The sequence below is a fragment of the Molothrus ater genome, chromosome 17 (assembly GCF_012460135.2).
Source record: "Molothrus ater isolate BHLD 08-10-18 breed brown headed cowbird chromosome 17, BPBGC_Mater_1.1, whole genome shotgun sequence".
Lineage (NCBI taxonomy): Eukaryota > Metazoa > Chordata > Aves > Passeriformes > Icteridae > Molothrus > Molothrus ater.
This window is the reverse complement of record NC_050494.2, coordinates 8,351,091-8,365,583: the sequence shown is the minus strand read 5'-3', so window position 1 is coordinate 8,365,583 and position 14,493 is coordinate 8,351,091. Positions and strand designations below refer to the sequence as shown.

Below are 14,493 nucleotides of genomic sequence, written 5' to 3'. Positions count from 1 at the left end.
TGAGGTGTCACATCACACAAAATATCACCATTCAGGCAGTCAGGATCAGCATATAATGCCTCTTCTTCTTTCAAACAATTAAGTCCAATTTCAAATTTGAAAAACCTGTAGCTCCCTAAACTCTTCCATCACTAAACCCATGAAAGGAAAATAAAACAAAACAAACCACTTCCAACAAAATAAATTATATCACAGCTCCAGAAATATTTTCAGCTGAAGCTCTGTAGAAGAATAGTAAATCAAAAGCCTAACTGCTTATCCTGAAACCTGGAAGTGATCTAAGAACTTAGCACCAGTACAGCAATCACTGGTCATGGGAATAAAATTGGGTCAGTTCAATAGTCAGCACTGCCCTTTCTAAACAGCAATTGTAGTAATTGAGGAGAAAAAACAGGTGGGACGAAGGTTAGGACTGGAATTACTGAGATGTTGTGTAATGTTTTTAATGGACAATTTCTACCAGAGCAGACAGAGATAACGTTTCAGAACCTTGACATGTTTTGCTGTCTGAATGGCATTCACTGAACCCACTGTTCCAGCTGCTCTGCTGATCTGGGTAGCTAAACTAAAAGGTGAGACCTCACATGAGACCACAGCACCCACACTTTCCTTTCAAATAAATAAGAATGATTTTTAGAAAAACCCCTTACTTTGTAGGAGATGAAAGTCCTGTGGCCTCTCGGTGGTGAGGGCTGCTATCACCGACACCATGGCATCGTAATTATCCGTCTTCTTGTAAGCCAGCAGAGCCTCATAGAACTGGCTGTAGCTGCTTTTATCCAAAGCCCTCTGCACATCACTGAGATAGGCAGTCCTGAGGGCCTGGTGATGCTCTCTCCTGGAGCCTGGAGCCTTTTCAGCCTCTTTCCTTGGAGCTGCACTGGCATTCTGCCCTGGAGACAAAGAACGCGTGAGCAGGGCTTGAGGAACAAACAGGTCACTCCATTATATCCACTTCTCACATTTGGAGGGAATTCCTGAACTATTTCAAAGTGGTGAAGCCAACCCCACCTGCCCAGCATGGCCAGACCTGCTTCTGGAAATGGCAGCAGAACAAATTTATTCTGGGGATCACTTTTAGCATCTTCTGGAGCTCCTTGATAGTTTTAAATGGAGAAATGTGTCAGAAGGTCACGAGGGAATGAGGGTAAACAGATGGGTAAACCAACTCTGCTGTCCTGAAATAGGTAACTTTAAAGTTCAGATTTCTCACCCCTTAATAATAAGAGCAGACAAGGAGTGGGGTGTGTGTTTCCTAACAGGAAAATGATGTCAAAAAATACTATCTGACCTGAAACAGCACTCAAGAGAGCACAAGAGTCATGCAGGAGGTCTGCAAAAGATAGAAGCAGCTCGGAACATTCTGCTAAATGCCAAGTGAATTTTATTTACAATATTATTCTCTGATTTCTGCTATGTTTCAGAGAAAAATATTTTGGTTTGCATATCACAGGCATGCAAATATGGATGAGGGATATGATAAGAAATTTATTTAAATTAACCTCCCACATAGCTTGGTATCTGGATCTTTAAAAGTCCTTTATTTGATAATAATGATAAGTAGGTTTCAAAACACAGGCTTCATTCAATTTGGTGGAAGTGAAAAAATTGGGTGTGCACTTTATAAGCAGTATTTATTGCATATCCTAGAGCTTTCTTATATTTCCACAGAGGCATTCTCTTCTCAAGGAGGCATAGAAATAACACATCCATTTACTCCTATTATTTTCTCAGTTACTTTTTGTGGAAACAAGTTTCTGTGAAACCATTCTAATGATTTCAGGACAAGATAATTACTAAAGATTCTGCTTTATTCAAATATCCTCAAAATAGAAAAGAAAATGGAAAAACAAATAAAAAGAAATAGTATAGCTTAACATATTAGAAGTATTTAAAGCCTTCCAGGAAACTGGCTTGTTTTTTTAAATAAAGGATTAGCATTTGACTATTCTTTGTCCTCTAAAGAAAGACTTCTAAGCTGTCCAATGATCCTACTCATTTCCTTGTGAGAAACACAAAAAATTCCCAGCTGTTCTCAGGAAAACCCATAATTAAATAAATGAGCCCATGAGCTTGAAGGTAAATACTGGATAGAGTGAGATTAGAGGGATGCACACAGAGATTACACTTAGTACTCTCTGTTTCTGCAGAAAAAGCCAGGCTGTCCATAGAGGGAGTGTACACATTACACCAAGAACAAAATGAAACAGTTTCTACATACCTGAATTCATACTGATGTAATCTTAACTCACACTCCTTAAATGGCTCCCTTTCATGGACCCTGGACAAACAGGAAGCCCAGCAGACCTGTGCTCAACCTCCACTTTTCCCAGCTCAGCCTCTAGTCCAAGTATCTGGATTCAGCTGGTTTCTTTCACATGCAACTTGATTTATTTTATTGACTATTGTGTTTTGTCTTGCACAATCCTTACTGAAAATTCTGAATTATCACCCTTCCCACCTACAGAGGGGGAGCCACTGTGCTAGGCAAGCATTAAGAACACTGGTTTGCCCCAGGAGAACTTCCAGTCAGTGATGAAATAAAACACAATAGACTGGTTTTTATTAAACATGGGAGGATACCTGCACTACTGAGTCCTGTTGTCAAGTGGGATCCTCCTTGGTTCAGGTGGAGCCTAGGGTTCAGCTGAGCACATGAGGCCTCAGAGAATGTACTTTTCTGCTGGCTCTGTTTTTCTTCTGTTAAACAAAACCAGTCCATTAACAGTGAATTTAGGGAAGAAGGAACATGGAATGGTGCATTTCAATGTATGCCATCCTGTGCTGAAAACATCTGAGCAACCCACAGAAGCTGTGGCTGCCCCATCCCTGGAAGTGCCCAAGGCCAGGCTGGATGGGGCTTGGAGCAACCTGGGATAGTGGAAGGTGTCCCTGCCCATGGCAGGGGGTGAAACTGGATGAGTTTTAAAGTCCCTTTCAACCCAAACCAGTCTGGGATTCCACATAGATTTATTTCTCTGATGATGAGCTAACACTCCACTTTTTCAGAACTTTACTGCTCCAGGATTTCATAGATTTGACAAATTCTGTAAGGACACAATCATCCTCTATTCACAATTCTGCTGGCACTATGTGGGCAGCAAAGAAGACACACACAAGGTCATTTAATATTTAATTCCCCAGAGTAAATGATTTAAGCAGATCAGTAAAATCCCCTTTTGAAACAAAATGACATCGTTATCAACTCTGCAGTAACCAATGCTCAGGCATCTGCACAGCTCAAGGGAAGGCAAGAGGATCATGGAGAGCAGAAACTTAGCTCAGCATTGATTAAATTGAACTTCCTTGCATTTCTACATCTCACATCCTGCTCTATGACTGGGTGAACAAGGACATTTGTCCTTCAAATGCTACAACTGAACCAAGCTCTCACCCATTCTCTTGGCCAGGATCTCCCTCTCCTCCCGTGGGAGGCTGTGCTCAGGTTTGTAGCCACAGCCCAATCCAGTCAGATTGCAGCACGCTTCATCAAACTGCTTTTTATGCTGGGGTCGAACAAACTGGTAAAAATCTTGCATCAGAGAGAGGGAAAAGGGGGGGGGGGGAAAGAAAGAAAGGAAAAAAAAAAATCAATCCATAACAGGCAATAAACGCTACCGAAAGCTACAAGAGCGGAACTTCAAGGTTAGATAAAAAGGTGCAACTAAATAAATTAAAATCTAAATTCTTTCATCTAATATTTATACAATAAGCACACTTACAAATTACACAAAGTCAGCTATTGTGTAAACGTTGAGCAATATTATCACCAGGAGGTAAAACCTCATTTTTTCAAGGTAAATATGAAGTAACTCACCTCTCAGTGAAACAGCCCTTGAGGTGCCTCAGAAACCATGAGATCCAAGTAACTGCTAGGCTGATACTTCAAATAACTGATGAACTGTTAACTTAACACCTCATGTTACTTACTCCCCACAAAATGCTGGCCAACCAGAACCCTAAACATTAAAACAACTTTAGGTTTCAGGTGCCTGACAGTTTTCAAAACTAGATTTAGACCTTGATTTGATGATCAAATATTTTCTTACTTATGTAGATCATAGGGAATTGGGAAACCAAGTGACTGAGCTTCCCATTCTTTAACCTTAGAATTTCCCTGAAACTATAAATAAATGCATAACTATGAAAATTACACAGAAACTACTGTTAAACTGGAAGAAATCTTGGTGGGAATTTGGTTCCTATCAGTACAGTTGTTAAAAGGCAATAAAAAACCTGCCAGTGCAGTAAGTATCCACGTTTGCCCAGATCCTTTGTTTTATACTCACAATTATCTAAACAGAAAATTTCTCTCTATATTCTATTTACTGCTTTAGCACAGAACTCTTATGAAAGCATCTCTCCAACTCACACAATCACACTTTTGATCTCCAAAGTACCAGGAATAAGTCACTGTACTTTTAGATAAGGCTTAAAATAACACAAACTTCCACAGAATATGATTTTCTTCAAGTCAAGATATAAGCTAACACATGATGATCAGGTTGATTAAAATCTTCTGTTTTATCTGGGAATATAAAGTGATGAATCATCTTCATTGAGTTGTACTTCACATCTAAAACATTTCTGAAGTACTCAAGCCTGTTTAAAAGATGAAAGTCACATCTACAAATACACCAGGGATGCACAAACACTCTGAAAGTACCTCGCAGCAAGACGTGCTTTTTTTCATCCTCTACAAAGAGGGAGCTCATCTGGGACAGCATGGCGTGGAAGTCATCTGTCTTCTTGTACTGCTGCAGAGCCTTGGAGAAGAGCTCATAGTTCTGCTGGCTCAGGGTGTCCTTCACTGTGGCAATATAAAACGTGGCCCGCGCCTTCTTGGGCTCCGCCGGCTCCGCTCTGCGCTCCTGCTGCAAGGCAAGAAACGCCCCTCATTAGTCAAAAGCAGCACATGAGGGGTTAATTTCAGGTGGAGCAATTTAGTTTACAATGCCAACAGCACACAGGATAATGAAAGGAATCACAGAACAGCTGTGGTTGGAAAAGTCCTCTAAAGTCATCCAGTCCAATGGCCCAGCGAGCAGCATCACTCTCTCCACTAAAGCATGGATGTTTCCACCTAACGGGGTGTAGTTGTGGCAGTCACCCCCATAATTCATCTTGACAACTGCCAAAACAGATAACTTCAAGAAAAATTCCTAGAGAAGGCAGCCAAGTATCATTGCACAATTCTATTCTTAGGAGAAGGGTTAACAAAATGACATCTATGCCAAAGCTGGAGGCTGAGCTGACTCATCATGACATCAGATAGCAACAAACTCCAAACACAACCTTTTGCATGAACCTGTTCTCTTCCTTCTATCTTCTCGTGCATATTATTGGCTTTGGGATCAGTTTCGTTTGCCAGGTGCTTGGCAGATTGTCAGACAGGGAATATCCAGTCAGGACAGCACCTTGGACAACTACTGGCACTCACATCACCCAGGGAATTCTCCTGAATTTATTGTGACTTAAGCAATTAGCTGCATAATGAGTTAACTGGGTTTGGAGACAGGACAAAACATTAATGCACGGCTGCAGAGCTAACGCACAACCATGACCCACCTCATGGGGGTAATATGTGATCCCTTCCCCCAAACTGGTCATTACAACCATTCGAGGCTCTACCACAGCAGCTGGACTTGCTGATCATTGTAGGTCCCTGCCAACTGAACTATTCCATTTTTATCAAAAAGAGTGAAACCACCCACCACCCCGGTCAAATTGTTCACAAAGCAATCAGTGTCAGAAAACAATTCTTTTCACCTACCACCCTACGTGGACCTTGATTTGGTCGGGGATGTCCTGATTTGGGAAAGAGCACAACAAATAGCTTTCAGATGTGCACAGATAAATATTTACAATTTGGAGAAAAAACACTTGTTCTAGCATCACTTATCTGTCTGCCTGGAAATTTCCAATTCAAATTAAAGCAATCTATAAAGCAAAGGGATGGCACAGACAACAGGGAAACACATACTGTATTGCTGACTAGCTTTATTTTCTTCCTTCCTCCTTTCTGCTCATCTGTTAATCTCTTCTCATACTGAAGGGAAAGCGTGGACAGACGATGTGCCTGTGAAGATTAAAAGAAAGTAAGTAAGGTACAAAAAATGCTTTTCAGAGTTGTTGCCCATTTAATTTAGGTATTTCCTGCAGTAAAACCTGGTAACCCAGTTTGTGATACCATTCAAGGAAGTGAAACAAGTCAACCTAAATTATTTTAACAGAGCCTGGGCACATACCTGTTTCTAGAGGGTAAAAATTTACTGGACAACTCACAGAGACCAAACTATAAGAAATGAAAGACAAAGTTGGTCTTGAGGGTGCAAATTCCTGGCTAAGAAAAGCTGGACTCATAGCAGACTGTTCCAGGGCAGCCTGAGAGTGTACACAGACTGTGTGTAACCAGTGGGTCACACTCCCTTTCACTTTCCTGCCTGGAATTCTCTTTACATAAAGGAGTGAAGAATTGGAATATAAGCAGCAAGTAAAATATTTATGATACATACAGTAAATCAGAAAAATTATCAAAACCATCTTCTTAGTCCTGTGCTGTGTACAGGCAGCACATTGAAAAGCATGATTCAGCAGAAAAAAGGATTCCTAGACATGAGTATAACTCACAAAGAAATCTGACTACGGGGAACTGTTATTACTTGAAGAGATTGAGAAATTATTACTTGTATTGTGAATTTTTGAGATGGCAAAGCAAATTCTTTCAGAATGAGAGCAGTTAAACTTTCATTATTTAGGGATCACGAGTGCAGTGTAATTTTGATTAAAGGAAAAATGATAACACAGATACTATGCTGAATGGTGAAGACAGGAAATGACACCAACCCCATCCTCAGTCCAAATCCAATGCTCAGTGCTGGACTCAGAGTGAAAGCTGGCTGCCTGAGAGCCACTGCCTGTCTCAGAACTACACTCACCAGACTGCTGGGATCAGGTCATCAATTTGGAAGCAGCACAGGGTGACCCCAGAGCTCTCCACGAGCCTCAGACAAGCAGCCATGCCAAATACACAAATAGGCCAAATACACAAATAGGAAGTGGACCTGAGCAACTGTCAAGCTATTGGGCTTATCAGCTTACTTAACTCCAGGAAATGCTGAGCTCTGCCAAAAGCACTGCAGCTGTGTTAAGAATATTCTGTACCTGAGTTACCAAAGTCCCTGGAAATGTGCCAGGCTTTCCAAAGAATAGGTTTTGGTGTCAATGCCATGGCCATTGGGTGACAGAGCCCATTTCCCGCTTGGTTGCACACAAGTTAAATATTTGCTGCCCTTTGTACATTCCCTCTGTTCTGTACGTGTCTCCATCCATGTCCTTGCCTTGGGCCTACTCAGATATCCCCCAGACACTCCTACACTTACACATTTTACCTCAGGCATTCTTCCCCTGAGCAAAGTACTTAAGAATGCTGCAATAGGCATTGCTAAATGGGTCTGCAAGTCAACAGTAAAAATCCTCCAGCCAAGTAAAGGCAGTCACCTCTCCAATGACTGCAAACAGGGATTTTGGGAAAGCAAGAACACATCTTAATCACTGATGTATCAAAAATAGCAATCCAAGAGGAAAGACAATTAATAGCACAGAAGCAGCTTTGTTGATCTTGTGATAGAAGATTTTTGATTCAGATAAAATACTCCACAAGTCAGAACATTCTTTCACTGGGGCAAATCAAAGATTTTCATCTGTAAATGCAATTTCTAAACCCTCTCCCACTCTTTTTTGAATATCTGGTCTCATACCAAGTGTTGACACAGAGTCCACCCAGGACAAGTTGTGTATTTACAAATCCCTTCTCTGAGAGCTCCTTGCTCCTCAGAAAGTGTGGTTAACTTCCAGGAATCTCTGGTCAGCAGCCTTGGAGCACAGAACAAGCACATACTTGTCAATCATCTACTTGAAAGTGGCAAGGAAACCCTTTGATTAATTTAGTTATGAGAACCTGCAGTTACTGGTGCTGATTACAGTGAGCTTTTCTCAACAGAGGATTGAGCTGGTTCTCTGGATGCCAAAACCATTTTGCTTTAGAGCTTGTAATTTTTACTTATAAGGAAGAATTTTGCCATTACCTTTTCCTCTCCTTGCAAATCAGTTTCCTCCTCTGCATCTTCACTGCTCTTTTCACTGCGCTCCAAGGCATCCAAGAGCCCAACACATTTTCTTCGGGGTGAGACAAACTCTTGTTCATATTCCACACACAAGCTGGGTGCTCCATCTCCATTTACTGCCATCATAACACAACAGAGGAGACAAATTCACACTCCACATTCTCTCCAACATTTTCTTTAATTTAGTGATATCTTCCCATCTTACAAAGCAACACACAAATATGTGTTGATGAATTAAATAATCTTCTACCTCTTGCAAAATTGCATTATACAATTTAGTAAGAAGACTGCTTTTATACATCACTTCCAAGATTGCTGAAGCATTTGTTACCACAACCTGGCAGCCTGCTCTCAAACTTTTCCTCAAGTCACTTAACCCCAAAATGGCTTAGGATCAATGGGAAAATGTAGTAAACCCCATAAGTTTGGGAAAAGCACCATGGAGAATCTGAACAATAGGAATGCTGAAACAGCAAAAGAAAATTCCTGTTTCCCTGTCCTCCGCCCTTAACCTATCTCTGTAACCCTATAAGACAATGCCATGTTAACCCCTTACCATTGGTCAAGCTTGGATCCTTTCCAACCCTATAAAAGAAGCATACTGTACCCCATTAGGGGAGAAAGAAGAAGAGCAGAGACCCTTCACGGACCTCCCCAAACAAAGCCATCTCCGTGGACAGCCTGCGCCTTCTCCTTCTCCTCTCTCTCCGTCTGCTGCAGCCTCAAGCCCAGGGCACCACTACCAAGCAAGCAGAGCTGAAATCTTGAGAGCTTGCAGTCACTATAGAGCTGATAATCACCATGCTTGCTAGATGGCAGCCCTGCGGCGTTGGCATGAGCGAGCTTCGGGCACCCGGTCCCTACCCAGGACAGAGCTCCTGAGCCCTACTGCTCTGCTTTATGATAAGGCCAATCAGAGGCTTTATTAGGAAAAAGTCTTACTGCAGCAGCTGTGTTCAATTTTAGATTTATGGATTTTCCCAAAACTGAGTTCCAGAATTTTTAAGAGATTTTGGTACAAACCATGATTTATTACTTTTAAACAGAGCAAGTTTTTTAAAGCCTACAATTCTTAGAGTATCAATACCTATAAGACATAGTCACCAAGGTCCCAAATTACATATTCTCACTAATCAGAATCCAGGTTTCAAATATAAGAATTTTGTCAAATTAGTATCAGCTAGATATTTCTGTAAGGCATTACCTTCAAAACGTATTTCCACTACTTTGTGGAATCACTCCAGCAGTCAGTTACTGAGGAAAGTCACTATCTTGATAAGAATGGGAATATATTATGATCAGTATGACTACACCGGAGTTTGACGTTACAGCTGATGCAATGCAACTGAAAATCTCTATTAAACAGGAAATGCAGTTTCCTCCCTTCACCTCCACTCATACATTCCAGCCCATTCTGTGAGATGGATCTGGCAGTCAAGTGTATGAAAGGTAAATAAACTGGTTCAGCAAAGCTCAGCTGCTCACTCTGCAACTGCACAAAAGATGGACTCAAATCAGTAAAGGAGCAAAAAGTGCACAGTTGGAAACTGAGAGGGTGAAAAAAGTGGTGGCCAAAGTAATCCCTTTTAACAATAACCAGCAATTACACTGGCTGTTACCAGGCTTTTTTAAAGCCTTACTTATCTGTAACAACTGGCTTAAAGGCAATGTGAATTCACCCTCACTCATAACTGATTAGGAACCACAGCTTTAAACAAACTTCACTGCTCTATTCCAAACCAGCAAGCAGTCTAGAGCGCTGAAAGAATATCTGACATGAAAAATGCTTTATTGTTTAGCTTTATTCTTTAGCATTCTACCCACAAAATTTTAAATATTGCTTTGTTCCCATGTTCTTTTTGTTTTCTTAGATTACTGAGTAAGAGTCATCTATACAACAGGATGGAATAAGGACATATGGAAGCCAGTGCTAGGCAGAAAGAGACTTCCAGGTCTTATTTTCCAAATTATCTGTGATACTCTACCAAAAACTCCTCCTTCTCTGTGGGACAATTTTGCCAGCCCCATCTGCCTCTTTTCTCTGCAATTTTCTTTTCAATTGCAACTGGTTTCCTCCATTTTCTAATGCTTAACTGTGTCCCTTCTGACCAGATTTTTACATCAGTCTCCTTGAGCTCTCCTTGCTTTCTCTCCCATTTCAGTTTCTAGCCTCTTGATCCTCCTTGTCATGGTTCAGCTTAAAACAGAAAGGTGCATCTGTGAGGACCCAAACATTACCTTTCCTTTTCCTCTTCAAACTTGGAACATGATCATCCAGGTTTTTAGCTTTTTGCAAGGAGAGGACCTGCTCAGATGAAGTAGATGGTGCTGCATTGCTTTCACTTAGGGAACCAGCATGTCCAGGAGGGCACTGAGGCAGGGGTGGGGGCATCTGCAAGCAGTTTACAAAGTGTTACAACAGGCAAAGGCCACTTTTCCACTCCATCTGTGACTAAAAATCTCAGCAACAATCCAAAGACATCTTCTTTTCCCCAAATAACCTTTGGCAGAAAGACTGTTACACACTCTGGGTTTATGGGCTTTTGATAAAAAGGATCAAACAGCTCCCCAGTGACACAGCTGAAGTGCAGTAAGTGCACTCTAAGTGACCTGGTAGCAGAAAAAGGATCAGGACCTGCTAAAGAAAATCAGTTCCTAATGCTATGCCTGCAAAAACAGCTCCTTCTGACAAAGCACATCGGGTTGTGTTTTTGATTTACCATGAAACTGTCACTCATAATCAGAAAAGATCATCAAGTCCTACAGCATCATTCATATGTAACTAATCAGCCTGAACAACTAATTTAGCCTTGTAGTTGGCTAAAGCATCTTCCAGGAAGCTGTTCAAGTCTGTAAATGAAATTTTTAAGTGCTTATTTTAATCTTAACCTCTGTTTTGGAAGCAAAGAATTTCCCATTCTGGCTTCCAGCCCATTCCTTGCTATGATTTTCTCCAGTGAATTAGGAAGCCTTTTTACAATATTACTTTTTTAATCAAGGAACTATTACAGACAACATCAGCTTCCTAATGCTAATGGAGAAGCTATTTTAGTAAAGATGACCCAGTGTTGAACTGCAATAACAACTGATGATTTGTATTACTCTTTATTACTAGTCAGCTTCAATTTAAATTTTGGGGTATGATTCTTCCACACACATAACCTCTCCCTGAGACAGAAAGCCTCTGGATGCCAATATCAGTTCCAGGATTTGCATACCAGCCAATAAATACATGTTTATTTAGGAGGAGCTGGAAGAGGAAGTTATTTCTGTGATGTAACCTAATGAGTTGCCCAGCATAAGAACAACATCCTGTCCCAGATCACTCATGAGAAAGATGAGACATACCTCCTTCCAGTAAATCTTCCAGTGTTTAGAAGTGACAAGTGACCCCATGTTGGGCAGGCTCGTGAGGAGCAGAGAGCTGGATTCAGTGATCCTTAAGCATCCCTTCCAATTTGAGACCATCTGTGATTCTCTCACATCTCCCACCTAGCTTAGCATTCCCAGTTTCCAACACTATTCAGGAAAGTGGTTGTTCATTTTGGGGGTTTTTGAAAAGACACTTACCCTTTCTTGAGCAACACGAAAGAAGACGGAGACGCTTCTGACTGCGTGCCCGAAGTTGTCAAAAACGTTCACGTAGGGTCGGACCCACGAGGGCAGTTTGCCCCTGACATCACAAGTTGTGAACCTGGGCAGGATGGGAAAACCTGAGAATTATTTGCCAGGTTGGGCTAAATTAATTAAAAGAACCCTAGATCACTATCTGTCTTAGGTTGCAATGCAAGATGAGGCCGGGTTGTGTATTCTATTGCCACCTGTTAGAATTAAGTGGGACAGTTATCTTGTGTTAAAGCCATGTGGAGCAGTTTTCTTTTATCTCTTCCACCCAGCCTCCCTCCAGGGAGATATCTTTTGTTAATGGGCCATTGAGTCTCACTGCATGGCTGATAAAATTACATCATCCCACTGGGAGATGCTCTGCCCAGGGGGAGGAGCCAAGCATTCCTACCTGGATATAATCTGCGATTTGGAACACCACAGGCAACCCTTTCCCACTGGATTCCCAGAGGAAGACCAGGCCCATCTGCACCACCACTGGACCTTTAGAGGAAAACTCTACCCTTCTACAGAGTCAGTGCTCCACCAGAACCACATCCGTCACTACAAGAGCACTGCAGCCACCATTTAATGGGAGTGCTGCCACCACCCTGACCCACACAGTGCCAGGTTGTATTCTGACTCTGTCACTGTTGTTTTGTATTGCTACATTTTTATTTTCCTAATAAAGAACTGTTTTTTTTACTCCCATATCTTTGCCTGAGAGCCCCTTAATTTCAAAATTATAACTTGGAAGGAGGGGGTTTACATTTTCCATTTCAAGGGAGGCTCCTGCCTTCCTTAGCTGACACCTGGCTTTTCAAACCAAGACACTATCCAAAAGGACAAGAGAGGAGCAGCAACACAAAGTCATAACAGTGCAGTAAATATAATGGGGTGATGCCTTCACTCAGGAGAAAGGGCTTTGCTGATTCCACGTACTACCAAATAAACTCCTGTTGCCTATAATATAAATAGGACAACAGAAACAGATATTAATGCAGTGTAATGTTAATATAGGATATGACTATAAATAGTATTGTTTCAGTAACACAATCTGTCCTCATTTCCATTCTTCTTCTCTCAAAACACTGCAGTGCTGATGACTGCCATCTCAAATGAAAGATGGAGAAAATCCAAGACCATAAATTGTTGTCACATAATTTCCCATGGTATTACAAACATGAATTCCAAAAATTGGTTTATTTTCCATTAAAACCATTGATCTCCTTCTGCAGCTCCAAGACTACATGGATGGGGAGCAGAAGATAACAATCCAGTTAGTTTCCTGAAGTAGTGCAATATTATATAACCTGTTATATAAGTTAATTTTATTATTATGAACTGTAGCCTTTTCCAAAGAGCAACATCAGCACGCTTATATTCAAAATACCAGCATCTATGCTGGGATATAAAGCTGTTGATGTTGTTGATGCCCCAAACCTGGAAGTGCTCAAGGCCAGGTTGGATAGGGCTTCAGGGCTTGGGGCAGGTGTCTCTGCCCTTGGCAGGGGGTTGGAATGAGATGAGCTTTAAGTTTCCTTCCAACCCCAAATATTCAGGGATTCAGTGAGCCAGGGTTTACCTGTGGTCACACAGGAAGATGGCCCCGTAGTCCTGGCGGTGCCTGATGACCCGGCCGATGGCCTGGTTGACAGCCCGGGACGCTTGCTGACTGTACCACTCACGCCCAGACAGATACTGCAAGAGGTAGGAAGAAGAATTAACATTATTTACCAGGTAAAATGTATTCTCTGTGCTGTACAACCATTATTTTTTTCCTAAAGAAATAAAAAGTGAAGCGCAGATGTTGAATAATATCAACCAGATATACTGACAAATCTCAAAGAGCTGAGGAAAACCAAAGACAGGTGGACTCAAAAGTCACACCTGATTTCCAGAGCACAGAAAATTCAAGTACCAATGTCCAGCTGGAGAGGCTATTTCCTGTATGGTGCACTCAGAGCCCTGGCAGTACAACAGACTCCATATTCTTTAAGACTGTAGATCAGACTAAATTGTAATGTCATTCACTCTTGTGCCTGAAGCAATAGAGTACCAAACCCAAACACCCCGACACACACCACCACACGTACAAAACAATCATTCCCAAAATTGCCAGCACAGGCCATTCTTCCTGCCCACCCACTCTCCGGATGAAAAACGTCCGTCAGAACAAGAGATGGATAACACACATACAAAGATTTTGTAAACTTTAATTACAACCTTTATTAGGGCCTACATTTAAGACTGTTACAGAACATGGAACTCTCAACACTGTTTAAAAAAGGTGGCTGGATTTGTAACAAATTCCCAAGCTGTTTGAATTTCTGATATGCATGGTCCCACAAGACTGAGAGGATAACAAAACCCAGAACCCACTGGGACAAGAGAGAGAACCAATGACAAGAACATGCAAATAGCCAAGAGTGAGAAGCTGCCCAGTCTTACCTGTCCACCTGCACCACTTTTCCTCATCTCATCCAGGAATTGCATCTTTAAAACAACTCTAGGCTCCATACGAGGGGGAAATGGAAGCCCAGTAATGATGACTCCTCGTCCATTTATGTCTGCAAAGTCCAAGCCTTCACTGGCCTGCAGGGACAGAGTTTTCCATCCTCAATGGAGTTTGCAGTGACATTTCAGAGCAATTCAGCAGTTGTTGGACCTTTCTCTCCATTCAATTAACTCCCTGGCCTGGTGTAGTTAATCAATAGTGTCAATGAATAATTTCAACTAGATTTTTTTTTTCTTTTATTACCGG

The 14,493-nt window shown here is 41.6% G+C and overlaps 1 protein-coding gene across 2 annotated transcripts in view; it reads right to left on the bottom strand.

The window, feature by feature from the left end:
• The window catches only part of RTEL1 (regulator of telomere elongation helicase 1), a 43,377-nt gene that overhangs the window by 7,023 nt on the left and 21,861 nt on the right, over positions 1-14,493 (bottom strand). For both annotated transcript variants that reach the window (XM_036396006.1, XM_036396004.1), the window contains exons 22-31: positions 14,181-14,324; positions 13,315-13,430; positions 11,697-11,820; positions 10,365-10,518; positions 8,088-8,242; positions 5,984-6,079; positions 4,667-4,874; positions 3,395-3,532; positions 2,584-2,700; positions 651-893 (exon numbers count right to left, since the gene is read on the bottom strand). In XM_036396006.1, coding sequence (XP_036251899.1) covers positions 651-893; positions 2,584-2,700; positions 3,395-3,532; positions 4,667-4,874; positions 5,984-6,079; positions 8,088-8,242; positions 10,365-10,518; positions 11,697-11,820; positions 13,315-13,430; positions 14,181-14,324 — 1,495 coding nt within the window. The remainder of the gene's footprint in view (positions 1-650; positions 894-2,583; positions 2,701-3,394; positions 3,533-4,666; positions 4,875-5,983; positions 6,080-8,087; positions 8,243-10,364; positions 10,519-11,696; positions 11,821-13,314; positions 13,431-14,180; positions 14,325-14,493) is intronic.